This window comes from Candoia aspera, chromosome 12 (assembly GCF_035149785.1).
Source record: "Candoia aspera isolate rCanAsp1 chromosome 12, rCanAsp1.hap2, whole genome shotgun sequence".
Lineage (NCBI taxonomy): Eukaryota > Metazoa > Chordata > Lepidosauria > Squamata > Boidae > Candoia > Candoia aspera.
In genome coordinates this window covers 1513319-1527424 of record NC_086164.1, presented here as the reverse complement: position 1 = coordinate 1527424, position 14106 = coordinate 1513319, and the positions used below count along the sequence as shown (strand labels likewise).

At 48.1% G+C, this 14106-nt stretch overlaps 1 protein-coding gene and 1 long non-coding RNA gene across 2 annotated transcripts; both read right to left on the bottom strand.

Annotated features, from left to right (window-relative positions):
* Positions 1-433: 433 nt before the first annotated feature.
* Positions 434-13895, bottom strand: LOC134504352 (interleukin-13 receptor subunit alpha-1-like). The gene is made up of 10 exons (XM_063313526.1): positions 13782-13895; positions 11614-11774; positions 10193-10331; positions 9368-9488; positions 7880-8058; positions 6349-6485; positions 4715-4862; positions 3292-3391; positions 2568-2695; positions 434-1343 (listed from the first exon to the last, which is right to left on the bottom strand). The coding sequence occupies exons 1-10, from the start codon at positions 13840-13842 to the stop codon at positions 1321-1323; spliced, it is 1197 nt and encodes a 398-aa protein (XP_063169596.1). The 5' UTR covers positions 13843-13895; the 3' UTR covers positions 434-1320.
* Positions 6517-7869, bottom strand: LOC134504353 (uncharacterized). The gene is made up of 2 exons (XR_010068645.1): positions 7471-7869; positions 6517-6708 (listed from the first exon to the last, which is right to left on the bottom strand). It is a non-coding gene; the product is annotated as an uncharacterized LOC134504353 (long non-coding RNA).
* Positions 13896-14106: the final 211 nt, after the last annotated feature.

Genomic DNA, 14106 nt, shown 5'->3' with positions numbered 1-14106 from the left:
CCTTCCAGAACCCTTTCCGGAGTTCTCCTACCATCTTCTGTGTCTGGAAGAATAGCTGCTTGGTGCCTACATCATTATTCACCTAGGCTCTGAACCATCAGTGACACCGTTTAATTTGATATTGTGTTATGCTGTTTAGAATATATTATGCATGTGGATTACTGTCCGGCAGACTATTATTTTATAAGATGCGTTATGAATGTGTTAAATTAAAAGGATGGCGGGGTGAGGCTGCCACATTGTTTCCTGAGAAACTTTAGACAATTATCGTCAAAAAACTTGCTGGTTGGCCTATGAATCAAATTGAACTGGAAACAAACCAATGGAAAACAGGGTCATCAACCAGTAAGAATGTCGGCACTGGGAGCCTTTTAAGTAGTAAAGTGCAAAGTATATCATAAAATCAAAATAATTTCTTCTATTAGAAAAAAGGATTGTTCATTCTTTACATAAAATTGTACAGCTCAAGAAACTTCTTATAGAATGTGAAAAATATACAAATTAATCTCAAGCCTTTCCACAGTTTGCTAGGAAAAAAAACATACAAGTTTTCTGGAAAAGAGAAATTCACCAGTTCAAAAATACCACTGTAAACATGGATTTGGACACACACTCAAGTCATTATGCATAATTCGTTGCTTTGTGCAACTGCTCAGCCTTTGGGCTCCAGCCCAGCTAACCATGATCTTCTTAAGCCTCAGATCTGTGGTGTCATCTTATCATTTCCAGTGGTCTGAATGCTGTTATCACTGCTACTACACTGAATCCTAACTTAAGCAATTAAGATAGGCATAAACACCTTCCTATACTTTCTGCATTCATGACAAGAGTGCAACATGAAACCAGAGGGAAAAGGTCATCCCTTGGGACGACTACGATGCAAGCATCACCAGTCTTGCCTGCCACTTTGTCTCCTCTTGAGTAGTTCTGGATTTATTCTGGTGGGGCTAAGTTGCTACCACAAAGTTTGACGCTGGTACTTCAGAGACAACACAACTTCACAGAAGCTACCGCGAGGCTTGAAATTCAGTTTTTGATGGGAAAACCTTGGTGACCAGGGGGAAGGGAAACTTCCAGGTGAAGAGAAGCCATTTCCACTCCTCCTGTCCGTGTTGTGGGATTCGTCAAGGAGCTTTCAACGAATAGACACCAGCGAATGTGTGCAAAGGTGCTTCTCCAAGAGGCTATCCGTTAGAGATCAGTCCCTGACTTGCAGCATTTGGTTTGGTTTACATTTCAAAAGTTGTCTGATATAAAGACAGCAACCCGATTTTCTCATTTCCTGAAGGTGTTATGAGTATAGCAAACGGTTTTCCTTGGCTAGCTCATCTTGAGGTCTGTTTCTAGAACAAGAGACAAACACAAGGCCAATGAAATGATGCAAGACATCCTGGGAACACACCGAAGGACAACGGACGGCTCCTCAATGGCCCAGAAGTGCATGATAGCCAAACTCCTTTGAAGAACTGAAATTTCTGCTTAGCAGCAAGCCTGGTTAGATTCACTCAAAGGCTGTTCTCTGAAGAAGTTGGGCTGGATAGGCTGGGCCGGGAAACAGACTCCACAAGGGCTCCTCTGCTTAACTCTGCTTATTACACCCTTTTAACTCTACTGTTAAGGGCTATAATGACAGAATCTTGAAAGCCCAACAGAGTTTCTTCCTCTTCCCCTCCTCTCTTTCAGGGCTAAGCTGGTGTTTGTGTAACCGCCCTTGCATTCCTTATTCAAGGTTATCCTCGTACTCCTCTACCCTAACAGCTACAGCACATCCACACAAATTACTACGCTTGGCTAATAATAAGTCAGATTTGCATTTCTGTGCCTTGGCACGTGGAGTGAAGCCAGCCCATCTGCTTCGTTTCTGGGTCAGTGTATTCTGTGAAATGGGTTAATTCATATATAAGAACAGAGTCTCATGTTGCTTCTCAAACTGCTGGTCCATCAGACCAAGAGAAACAGCTCCGGTCTCAATTGTAAGGCCACTTTGAGACAGCAGCAAGACTCTTACACGCTCAAAGGTGGAAGGATGCACAAATCGCCCCAAGGATTGGAGGATTCAGTGGATGGACTCGGCGCAAATGGCTAAACTGACGGCATTCATAAGAGAAAATACCCTGACTGGATGTGGTTCTATTTGGAAGCCTCTTTTGGACTATTTGCTTGTAACGCAAAAAAATGAAGTTTTGATTTTGGGTTTTGATGATTAAGTGGTTTGATTTTAGAGAAATAATGTTACTAAATGTTTAATTAATAGCAAGAGATTAACTTTTATATCTGTGTTGGAGAAGGTCGGAAGCAACCTGTCTTTATGTTTTTCTGTCTATTCCTGCACTGTTTTAGTTTCTCTCGTTTCTTCTTCAGACTTGTATCTGTTCTATATTCTGTATTTTGTGTTGTAATTATATCTTGAAAATTAATAAAGCTCTATGAAAAAAAAAGAAATGGGTTAATTCAGGAGCTAGTTTTTTAGCTTTTAAGTGTGAGGGGATTGCACAGAGAAACCCAGACTGACATCCCCACCAGAACACCTCCTCATATTATTTTGCACCTGAATTTCTTTCACCTACTTGTGATATCGGGTTTTATGGGTTCGAATGGATGCCCAATGGACTGATACTCCTCTCTTTGATCTTCAAACATTCGTTTCAGAACCTTTTCAGGGTCAGGAATTATTGGAAAGATCAACAGCTGAATCCTGCAGAGTAGAGAGAACAAAGTAGTTAGAACATTCCAGATCAGAAGGTTTAAGTTTTTCACAGCTCTGCCCCTGGGCTGGGCAAAGTGATACAGGTAGTCCTCACTTAATGACCACAATTGGGACCAGAATTTCAGTTGCTAAATGAAGCGGTCATTAAGTGAATCTGACCCATTTTACAATCTTTTTTGCAATGGCTGTTTAGCAAATCACCATGGTCATTAAGTGAACCAAGTGGTCATTAAGCGAATCATGCAGTTCCCCACTGATTTTCCTTGCCAGAAGCTGGCCAGGAAGGTTAAAAATGGCAATCACATGACCACGGGATGCTGCGATGGTCATAAATGTGAACTGGCTGCCAAGCACCCAAACCGTGATCACGTGACTGCAGGGATGCTGTGATGGTCGTAAGTGTGAGGACTTGTTGTAAGTTGGTTTTCTCAACACCGTCATAAGTCCAAACCATCACTAAACAAATGGTTGTTAAGCGAGGACTACCTATATAGGCCCTTACTAAAACCCTTCAGCGACAGTGCAGTTCATAGAAGGGATCCAATGGAGAGGAAGTCTCTAAACCTCTGTCATCAGTTTCTTACCTCTTCAGATGAACAAGGAGAAGGATAGTCAAGGCTGCAGCACATAATGGAATGATGACACATAGAGCAATCATCAGTGTTTGATTCTTGTCTCGGTCATCTAAGAAGGCAAGGACAGTGACACCATTTCTGGATTAAGATTCAGAAAGCTAGAATGATGTGAGAACAGCCCACAGTTGCTCCCCTCCTAGGCTAAATTGATTCCGGACAGTAAGGGAAGATGGTGGAAAGTCTTATTCCTTGGACTAGTAAAGCGCAGTTTAGATTCCGGACCAAGAAAACATAGATGCCCTCAAAGGATGGGGCTGAAGCTTCACACAGCCAGGTAAGGACTTCTTGCAACATCACGTCTTTGGAACATGGAAGATGTGAAACCTACGAAGCCGACCTGCAGCTCTTCCTCAGATGCAGGGCGTCTTGCTCATTCTCCCATTCCAGGATTGATTGTGGGAATGACGAGGCCAACCCTGTGTTCAGTGCATCCAAATTACAACACTCTTGACAAATCCAATTTCTCTCCAGTATTTTCTGGATTCCAATATCAAATGGCTTTAGGAATGTTTTCCTAGCGCTCAACCAGAACCTGCCTTCCTATCACGTCAGCCTTCATTCTGCCTCCTGCCCCTAGGACAATGACCCTAGGCCTTAGGATTCCCTAGTTGTCTCCTCGGACAACTGGATCTTGCTCTTCTGTGTAACACCCCTTCAGAGACTTCAAGAGTGAGCTCCTATCCCCCAGCTGTCTTTTCTCAAGGCTGGTTCCATTTTTTAAATTTTGTGAATATGGTGAGCCCTTGACCAGCAACCAGGGAGGAGGAAACCAGATCAGGAGGGCTGCTTAGAAGGTACAAGCTCCGAGGTGCTACGCTCAGTTCTTTGCCCCCATCCTAACAATCATGCCAAAGTCAGATTCATTTGAGGAACTAGCTGCTTTCATTCTAGGTGACCTCACCAAAGACAACAGAGTCAGGACACTTCATGCTCAGCCCGTTAGGATGGGACAAAGCTAGAGGCGGGCTCTGTTCCAAGGGACATAATTGGCTTCAGTTGAACTTTGGCTTCAAGGGAGTTGACTACTGGCTTGGAACTATCCAAGGTCCTGCAGGTCTAGCCTCTGGAGCAGGGTTTCTCAGCCTTGACAACTTGAAGATGTGGACTTCAGCTCCCTTGCTGGCTGGGGAATTCTGGGAGTTGAAGCCGTCAAGCAAGCAGTTTATGCCCTAGCAGAATAGTGTGATTATAAGTAGTCCTTCTGAATGAAATAATGTTAAACAAGACAATGAAAAAAGCTCAGCGCAACACTGGATGATGCCGTGGCGTTAACTGGAAGACAAAACAATTCCACGCAAGCTACTATAGTTCAGTGGTATGGCGTTTAAGGGAAGCAGAGCCAACGCGGCAGCTGAGTCGCTTAGAGCCTCACCCCAATGCACCTTCTCGCTCCATTCACTCCAGGGCCCTCGTATCTTGCTGCAGTGTCCGCCGAGCTGAGGCAGCACAGCCCTCACTCTGAGTGTGTGATGCTTCTTACGCTCAAGGGGGACGGTTATATTGGTCGAGTCTTCGTAAATCTTTAAAAGAAACACATACAGCTTTTCATCATCTACCAACCAACCACTAGACCAGCCTTTCTCAACCTTCTGACCCTGGAGGAACCTTGAAATATTTTCCAGGCCTCACTTGGGGAGCCTCTGCACGTTCAGGCTCCAATGCAGGCCAGGAGTTACAAAACGATTCTATTCATTTCATGGGTAGGCCTGTCCAGATGCATTAACGGTGTTCTTAAACGGAAAATAAAGAATGAAATGTACCTCTTTAATGTGAAGTTGCTCGAATTTGAATTTTTTTTAAAATAAATCTGATCTCCCAGGGAACCCCTAGGGACCTTTCACGGAACCTGAGGGTGCCTCAGGACCCTGGCTGAGGAACCCTGCGCTCGACATTTCAATGGACTCGATAGGAAAAGGGTCTTAACATCTGACTTTTAGGAGGAGAAGGAAGAGGGAACTTGGCTAGAAGAGAATGGAGAGAGGGCCTATCTGCCTATCTAGCCATGAATCCGTATTCTGTCTCATTTGTGTGAAATAGGACTTTTGTCAAGGAGCAGGAGCAGGAGCCAGGCTGCTTAAAAATCTCTTGAGTTTTCTTTCTTTTTGGAGAAGAGACCTAGTGAAGGGTCAATCCACACAGAGCTGGGATTAGCTCTGCCTCGCCCTCTGAGACAAGCTGAACTATCTATTAAAAGTCATGCACGGTGAAAAAAGCCCCAATCTGAAATTAAGTTTGGGAAATTGCATGGAATATAAGGAAATAGAGACCAAACCAGGACTAAGATCCCATTGAAAGGATCTTCTTATATACCAGGGTTCTGAGATCCAAAGTCTGTGTGGGTATAGGGAGCCCTTCACTGGACCAGGGCAGGTGGTCTTCTCCTCCACAAATTAAACCTGGTTCCTTCCATTTCTCTTGGGACTATCAACACCCAGAATTCCCCAGCCAGCATGGCCTAAAAGCGTTCTGGGAATTGCAGAGAGAGGATTAGAAAAAACAGCCATCAAAAATCTAGCATCGAGCTGTCTTTGGAGAGGATATTCCCCAAAGGGGCATAGATAAGAGTCCGCTTTCAGTCTTCCTGGGTGAGATTTGCGATCAGGTTGTTGTGGTCATAATCATCATCACCATCATATCATCTAACACACTTTTATGTAAACAACAATGTCACCACCTACAACTATTTCCAGCGGAACGATCTTCTTAGTTCGTTGCAGCATAAACATATCTAAGGTGGCAAAGACCTTCTATCCATGACGACAAAAATGGAGACAAAGGTTATCCTGGCTTCTGCCACGCTGGCTGGGAATTATGGGAGTTGGGGTCCCAGCACCTCTCGAGTGCTCAGGATTAAGCAACCGTGGGCTCAGTGCCCGAGCATTGGTGCCGTTCTCAGAGCAGCGCTGCAGACAGCTCAAATGCCAACTCAGTTGTCCCTACAGTCCACGAAGGGCGTTTCCAGCCACAACACTGATTTTTGTTTAATTAAATACAAAAGCGACTTACATCCAGGGGTCTGTCATTCTTTTCTACCTCATAGCATATGCCATGCCAGGCGATAGGGGGAGTCCATGTTAGAAAAAGTGTGTTACTGCTCTTTGTGACTTTCAGATTTGATGGTGGGTCAAGTTTTATTGGATAATCTGAAGGGAAATAGACAAGCAAATACTTCACTATTGTTTAAATGCCATATTTATTATTCCTACAAATATACTGAGATCAGTCAACTGTAATTCTATTCCATTCCATTTTCATTTTTTCTGACCTGAAGCTTGGTGAGTCAGTTTCCGTTTTTTTTTAATGAAGCCCGTACAAAAATAATTATGCATTTCTCCTAATATACAGGGTTTGTACACATTTGTGCATCTCACCCAGAGATTGATGGCTGAAAGCAAAGAGGAACTGAGGAGCCTTATGATGAAGGTGAAAGAAGAAAGTGCAAAAGCTGGCTTGCAACTAAACCTCAAAAAAAAACCAAGATTATGGCAACCAGCTTGATCGATAACTGGCAAATAGAGGGAGAAAATGTAGAAGCAGTGAAAGACTTTGTATTCCTAGGTGCGAAGATTACTGCAGATGCTGACTGCAGTCAGGAAATCCGAAGATGCTTAATCCTTGGGAGAAGAGCAATGACAAATCTCGATAAAATAGTTAAGAGCAGAGACATCACACTGACAACAAAGTTAAAGCAATGGTGTTCCCCGTAGTAACATATGGCTGCGAGAGCTGGACCATAAGGAAGGCTGAGCGAAGGAAGATCGATGCTTTGGAACTGTGGTGTTGGAGGAAAATTCTGAGGGTGCCTTGGACTGCAAGAAGATCCAACCAGTCCATCCTCCAGGAAATAAAGCCAGACTGCTCACTTGAGGGAATGGTATTAAAGGCAAAACTGAAGTCCTTTGGCCACATAATGAGAAGACAGGACACCCTGGAGAAGATGCTGATGCTGGGGAGAGTGGAGGGCAAAAGGAAGAGGGGCCGACCAAGGGCGAGGTGGATGGATGATATTCTAGAGGTGACGGACTTGTCCCTGGGGGAGCTGGGGGTGTTGACGACCGACAGGAAGCTCTCGTGTGGGCTGGTCCATGAAGTCACGAAGAGTCGGAAGCGGCTAAATGAATAAACAACAACACCCAGAGATGCCCAATTTTGTGCGTCTTTCCCCACGACATACCCCTTTTTGGAGCTTCAAACTCACGGCCACCTTTGCGAACTGCAGGCATTAGCCCACAGCAGCACTTGGGTGTGCAAGTCAGACGGGTTTGCAAACCATGATGTGAATGGCCCTGTCTCCCAGTCCTACATATCTGTGAGCTTTAAAATAAGATGCACATCAAAGGGTCTCCAGAGGTGCCCAGCCCATCCTGTGAAGTGCCACAGATGGGGAGGAGTTCCTCGCCTTGTGGTGGGCCACTCAGAACCATCAAGACGGGCCAAAACAAGACATTCCCTCAGAACTGGATCCACCCAGCAGAATACACCTCCTCCCTCTCCTCTTTTCCTTAGAGATGCTGGACCCCGCAAAAGGAAGACCTACCGGCCTTTCCTGTGCCTTCCTTTGTAATCATGCACACGGGCTGGATGTCTTGAGAATCGCTAAGGACAGAAATAGCGATGCCGCGTTGTCCAGAACAGGCGATCGGGAAAGTGCATCGGAAGGTGTCTCCATCTACACGGCGATCTGTGCACAGCTGCCCTTCTTTCATGCTGTTGCACCTGGGGTGGGGGGAAGCGAGAGACGTGAGCAACAGACCTGTCCTTGCAGACCACGGAGAGCAGACTGAAGCAATGGCAAGTGCAGCGGTGATGCACTGAGGAAGGAGCTGCCCAACCCATGGAGTTTTCTCCAGTTCATAGACCAACAAATGCAGCCACACTGGGCTAGTTTGGGTGGCGTAGAGAGTCAGGAAGATGGCCTTGACAGAGATACACCGGAACTGTTGCCTAGGCAAAGGGGACTGGACCTTTTGTTAAAGTCCAGGGCAACGAGATAACGTTCAAAAGTGGCTCAGGCAGACACCTCCATAATTGCACTGTAACAGTGTTTGCCAACACTGTTTCTTTAAGATGGGTGGACTGCAACTCCCAGAATTCCCAGCCAGCATGCTTTAAGATGGGTGGACTACAATTCCCAGAATTCCCCAGCCAGCATGCTAAATCTAAATCAAAGTAGTTTATTAACCTTCTGTTAGGAAGCCTTTGTCTTTGAGAAATATTATGAATCACTAAAGTATTTGGAATTTAGCTGTTCTGATTAGAGGCAGTTATTCAAAAATGCCATTCTTGAACCGAGTGACTCATCCTTTGCAGATGGAGATTTGCTGCCTGAAGGCATTCGAGAGACATTTTGAAACTGAATTTAATGAATTTCCCTTCAAGAAAATTATGTCATCATTTTGTTTTGATTTATCCAAGCAGTAGTCTGCAACATAATCTCAAGGGTTGGGATGGGACAGAACACGGAACAGAATTAAACCTGGCTGAGAAACAAAGCAAACCCGCATTCCTCCTCCCCAGTGTTTCTCGACCTTGGCAACTTTAAGATATGTGGACTTCCACTCCCAGAATTCCCCATGCTGGCTGGGGAATTCTGGGAGTGGAAGTCCACATATCTTAAAGTTGCCAAGGTCGAGAGACACTGCTCGCGGGCTGTAATATGCCACACCAAGCATTCCATGGAGACTGAATGAAGATTTCCTCCTCCAGATCTAAAGTGTTGTGGGTGGGAATCGATTTGAGAAGTGCTACTGACAGGCGAAAGAGATGACAGCCCTGTTTTTCCACCAGTGTGTACCCTGATTTAATCTCCCTCTCCCAGCCAAAAAGCTCAGCTATTCCTGGATCTTCCTTCAGAGTTTCCACTGTAGTATCCAAATGGATTTCAAGTTTAATCCAAACACTGGGTTAAAACCTTTTACAGTTCTGCGCTGGAACTTTTGAGACTGAAAAACACCCTGGCTGCTGAGTAGATTAAATCGGCTCCCTCGGGGGGGCCAAGAAAAGAGCAGGGTTTTCAAGTACACACCAGAAGGACAGTTGGTAGTTGGTGCCACGGGGTGCATTTCTTCCACGCCTCCATGAGCACTCCATCCACTGGGCGTTACGGCAGATGCAACTGAGATTTGCGGCTCCGGTTCCTGCTGTCCCTGCCAGGGGTAAAGCAAGAGAAATGCTTTCTTCATCCCGCACATTTCCCTCTGCTGATGAGACCCACCTGCCCCAAAGCCAGGAGGAAAGGCTTATATTCCCCAATTCTGAAATCCGCCATTCAAGCCTACGTGTGCGAGTCAAATTCACCTGCCAGCATCGCCTTGGTATCATTCAGTCTAAGGGGTTGGGAAATAACGGGATGAGACGGGAAACAATCAGGTAAGGAAATAGCAATTCCCCAAATCTGCCCCCTGCCTTGTCCCTTCGGGGAGCAGAGACCAGATCCATGCAAATCAAAACACTGACACCAGCATCCAAGTACGTGTTGGAATTTGCCCTGGCTCCTTTCGAAGGGGCGTGCAAATGGAACACTTGTCTGTGACTCGTCAGAACAAGCGTGCCTTTTCTCCAGGTGGCACTGCGGCTGATTTAAGGAGGCAATGAGACCCCTCCCCGCCAAGCTCGCACCCTGCGCCCTCCCAAGCACCTTTCCCCCTTCGAATCGGAAGCGCTGCCCAGCCCAATTCATGGGCTCAGCTGGAAACACCACCAGCCTCGTGGCTGTTCTGGCTCCAAAGGGATGTCAGAGCAGCCCCTTTCCGGCAAACAACTCTAGCGTGTTTATAAGGATCCTCGTGCAATTACTTCAGACATCTATCTGGCAGTCACGTCTGCATAACCCAAGCAGCTAAAGGCTTACCGTTTTGTGCAAGAGAGAGAGTGAACCATTCGCCTTTGAGTTGCTCAGTATTGGTGGTCATGCAGGATGCTCTGAGCCCAAACGACAGATTGTCCCCCAGAGGAACCGGCCTTTTCTTGGAATGGTTTACTTGCCAGTGCTGAAATTGAAAGGGAAGTGCATTTAGGCAGAACAGGACAATCGCACGCGTGCTGCTGCCTGGGAGAAAAATCTCACGAAGGTCCCTGCCCCATAACATCCCTCTTTTCCTTTCTCTCAGCTTCACTGGGATTCTCTAGGGCAGAGTTTCTCAACCTTGGCAGCTTGAAGATGGGTGGACTTCCACTCCCAGAATTCCCCATATAGCCTTGCTGGCTGGCGAATTCTGGGAGTTGAAGTCCACACATCTTCAAGCTGCCAAGATTGAGAAACACTGCTCTAGATCGTTTGCCCCAAGTTCAAACTTTTTTGGCCCTTTTCCAAGAATGAATCCCAAAGTCATTTTAGCTTCGGAGGTTAGAAAAGGCATCAAGTCCTCTGTAACCTCTGGATCGAGCATCAAGGACAGGGGTGACCCAACCACTGTTTGCAAGGGGCTTGTAATTCAGCATGTATTTCCATTCATGTATTCATTATGGACATTGTGGTGTTGCTCTACTCCAAATGGCCAAGTGGCATACAGGTAGTCCTCACTTAACAACCATTTGTCTAGTGACGGTTCAGACTTACGACAGTGCTGAGAAAACCAACTTATGACTGGTCCTCACACTTATGACCATCACAGAATCCCCTGCAGTCATGTGATCATGGTTTGGGTGCTTGGCAATGGGTTCACATTTATGATCGTTGCAGCATCCCATGGTCAAGTGATCACCATTTTCAACCTTCCCGGCCAGCTTCTGGCAAGCAAAATCAATGGGGAACTGCATGATTTGCTTAACACCCACATGGTTCACTTAATGTCCACGGTGATTTGCTTAACAACCACTGCAAAAAAGTCATAAAATTGGGTTGGATTTGCTTAATGACCATTTTGCTTACCAACCAAAATTCCAGTCCCAATTGTGGTCATTAAGCAAGGACTTCCTGTACAGCAACAAAAAGGATTAAAAGCACGACAACCCACAGAACATCATATAAACCGTAATGATGCAATCCAACTGGGGCAGATTCCAAACTGAACACAACACCCTTTCCCTGAGCCACGTTTCACCGCTCTGCAGAAGCTCATCTGGAAGTGGCAGTCTGTATATATGGGAGCAATCTGTTCACTGGAGGGGGGCCACCCCGAGAAGGCCCTGCTAGAGAGTCCCTACAGAAGGCGCTCTCCCCCAGGTCTCACAAGATGGGCACGTCCTCTCCCGAGCAGGCAGACTTGAGGGTGACCCGCCTCTGCCCCGCCGGCAGCCTTGATCAGAAGTCCAAAGGAAGGGAGTGCTTACATTTTCAGTCCACTCTTTGCCGTTGTTCAGAGCAGTGTGATACATCAGTTCGCAGGAATTGCTTGAGAAATTGACAGGGTCCCATGCGATGCTCAGCCTGCAGCTGCTTTTGTCGAAAACATAGCTGACATTTGACAGGGAGGGCAGGCTCAACAGAGCGCCTACAAGAAAGGGGAAGGAGGAGGAATGGTGAGCCACGGCCTGCTTTCCAGTTGGGCCCGCCAGTTGGCAGGCTAGTCCCAACATGCAAGGGAGGCACGGACACCAACTGCGGTGGCAGGCCGGTCCAGGTGCCCCTTGGCTCCCTGGGCATGGCCACGCCACCCCTCCTCTGCCTGGGCCACGAGGAGGGGTCAGCAGTGTCCCTGCCCCATCAGGGCCAGAACTCCCGGTCTCCTGGTTTCTAGCCTGGTGCCTTAACCACTGTACCAAACTGGCTCTCCAACAAACCACTGTTAAAGTAAGCTATAGTTTAGCATGCCATGTGAGCTTGCCTATCCCCCAGGCTCCCCACTTAAGAACAGGGTCCAACAGCATCCAAGCCTAATTATTATTTTTTAATTGAATTTACCTCCTGCTCTTCTGTCCAGCAGTTATGCATGCCCTGTGTGCACAGAGAACATGGTCTCCATCTAAACCCCAGTCCAATATCACAATGTGCAATATGGAAGACCTGAGAAAGTTGCTAGGGCAGTGTTTCTCAACCTCGGCCATTTTAAGACAAGTGGACTTCAACTCCCAGAATTGGCTGGGGAATTCTGGGAGTTGAAGTCCACCCGTCTTAAAATGGCCGAGGTTGAGAAACACTGTGCTAGACAGAAAATAAAGAAGAAAGGTGACTTCCAGCCTTCTCCATTCCTGCCCCTTGAATTCACAGCAGGTCCGTCCAGGGCCTCCATCCTTGCCTTTCCCTGGCACTGAGTGGCATTTCCAGCCCAACACCTGGTTCTGAGCAAGAGAAAAACCCCTTTTGGAATTACTACCGGGCAAAGTTGCAGTCCCTCTTTGCTGCAATGTGCTGCAGGGGCACCACATTTGCCTGCTGAGGTGCTCTGATCAGGAACTTCCTCTGCCTGTCCGTGGTCCAGCGGTGGGGCCTTTCAAGAGCAGTCGGACCATGTCCCTGAATGGCTTTGCTCCGGTCATGCCAGGGCCACGGAGGCGTGTTTCCTCCCTGGCAAGCGCAGGAAGGGACAACCTTTTCCTTCCCCTGTTTCTGCGAAAGAGGGGCAGTGAACCTGCCTTTTGGGAAGAACCCAGCTCCCTTCCCAAACTGGATGCCCTCCAGTGGAGCTGGGTTAGGAGGGCACGAGGGGGCAGATGCTCCAGCAAAGCCAGATGATAGATACCAAGTTGGGAGGCTTCTGTTTCAAAGCCAGCCATTAGTTCAAAGTGGTTCCCTCTTAATGATCCCCAGATGGCAATGCTGACAGCAGTTAATTTCAGGATATTTCCCCAAAACAAAGGAAGGATGGGGAGGGGAACTCAGGGTTTCTCCAGGACCGGGGAGAATCACACCCTGCTAGAGACCTGCTCCTTTTAGAGTGAGCCCCACCAGAATTAGTCTGCGTGGGGGAAGTAGGGCATTGCTCTGTGGCTGGCTGCAACTACCCCTCCCATCACCTTCAACCAGGCATTGGACTACAGCACCCATCAGTTGAGGAGAGCGGCCAGAGGCTACCTTCCCTGATGCTGTTTAGGGGGAGGGGGAGGTGCGCGAAACTCCTCTGGGTTGCTGTAAACTTTATTGGTATTTCTGTTGCAATGATACTGTCGTCGTCGTCGTCATTACTGTATTATTGCTACTGAAGTAATAATGTCAACTGAATTAAGATCAACCGAAAATTAAAAGTTGCAAAAACGCGGCGTCCTGAAGCGCGTTGGTTTTACTTTGGGGAAACGGCGCACTTCTCCAACTGGACGCCCGGCGAGGAGAGGATGGGATTTGTAGTCTGACGCTCCTGGCCGGCAGCAAGCTGGGGAAGGCTGAGCTGGAAGGGGGTGCTGGGAGCTGGACTCCGGCCGGGGAAGGTGGAACTGGCCGGGGATGATGGGGGCTACAACCTCTCCCGGCGAGGCAAGCGGAGCCCGGAGGAGCCCGGGAGAGGCCCCTTCCCCTCGGCTGCAGGCGCCCCCCGCCCTCGCCGCAGCCCGCCCGGCCCCCTCACCTGCGGCGAGCACCACCCCGGCCAGGTGGGCGAGCAGCAGCGGCTGCGGCGGGACCCCCATCGGCGCGCCACGGAGCTTCTCCCGGCTCGCTCGTCCGCGCTGGGCCGCCGGGGCGGGCTCAGACGGGAAGACTAGGGAGCTGGGGCCGCCCCGGACCGCCCCGGCCGAGGAGGGGCCTCGCTGGGCGGCGCGGCTTCCCCCGGGGAGGGAGCGGGCGACAACGCAGGCGAAGCCCCTGAGGACGCGCAGAGCGCCGCCGCCGCCCCCACCCCGGCAAGCCTGCCTGCGCTTTGGGTGCGGCCGGCGGAGCGGGGGGAAAGCCCC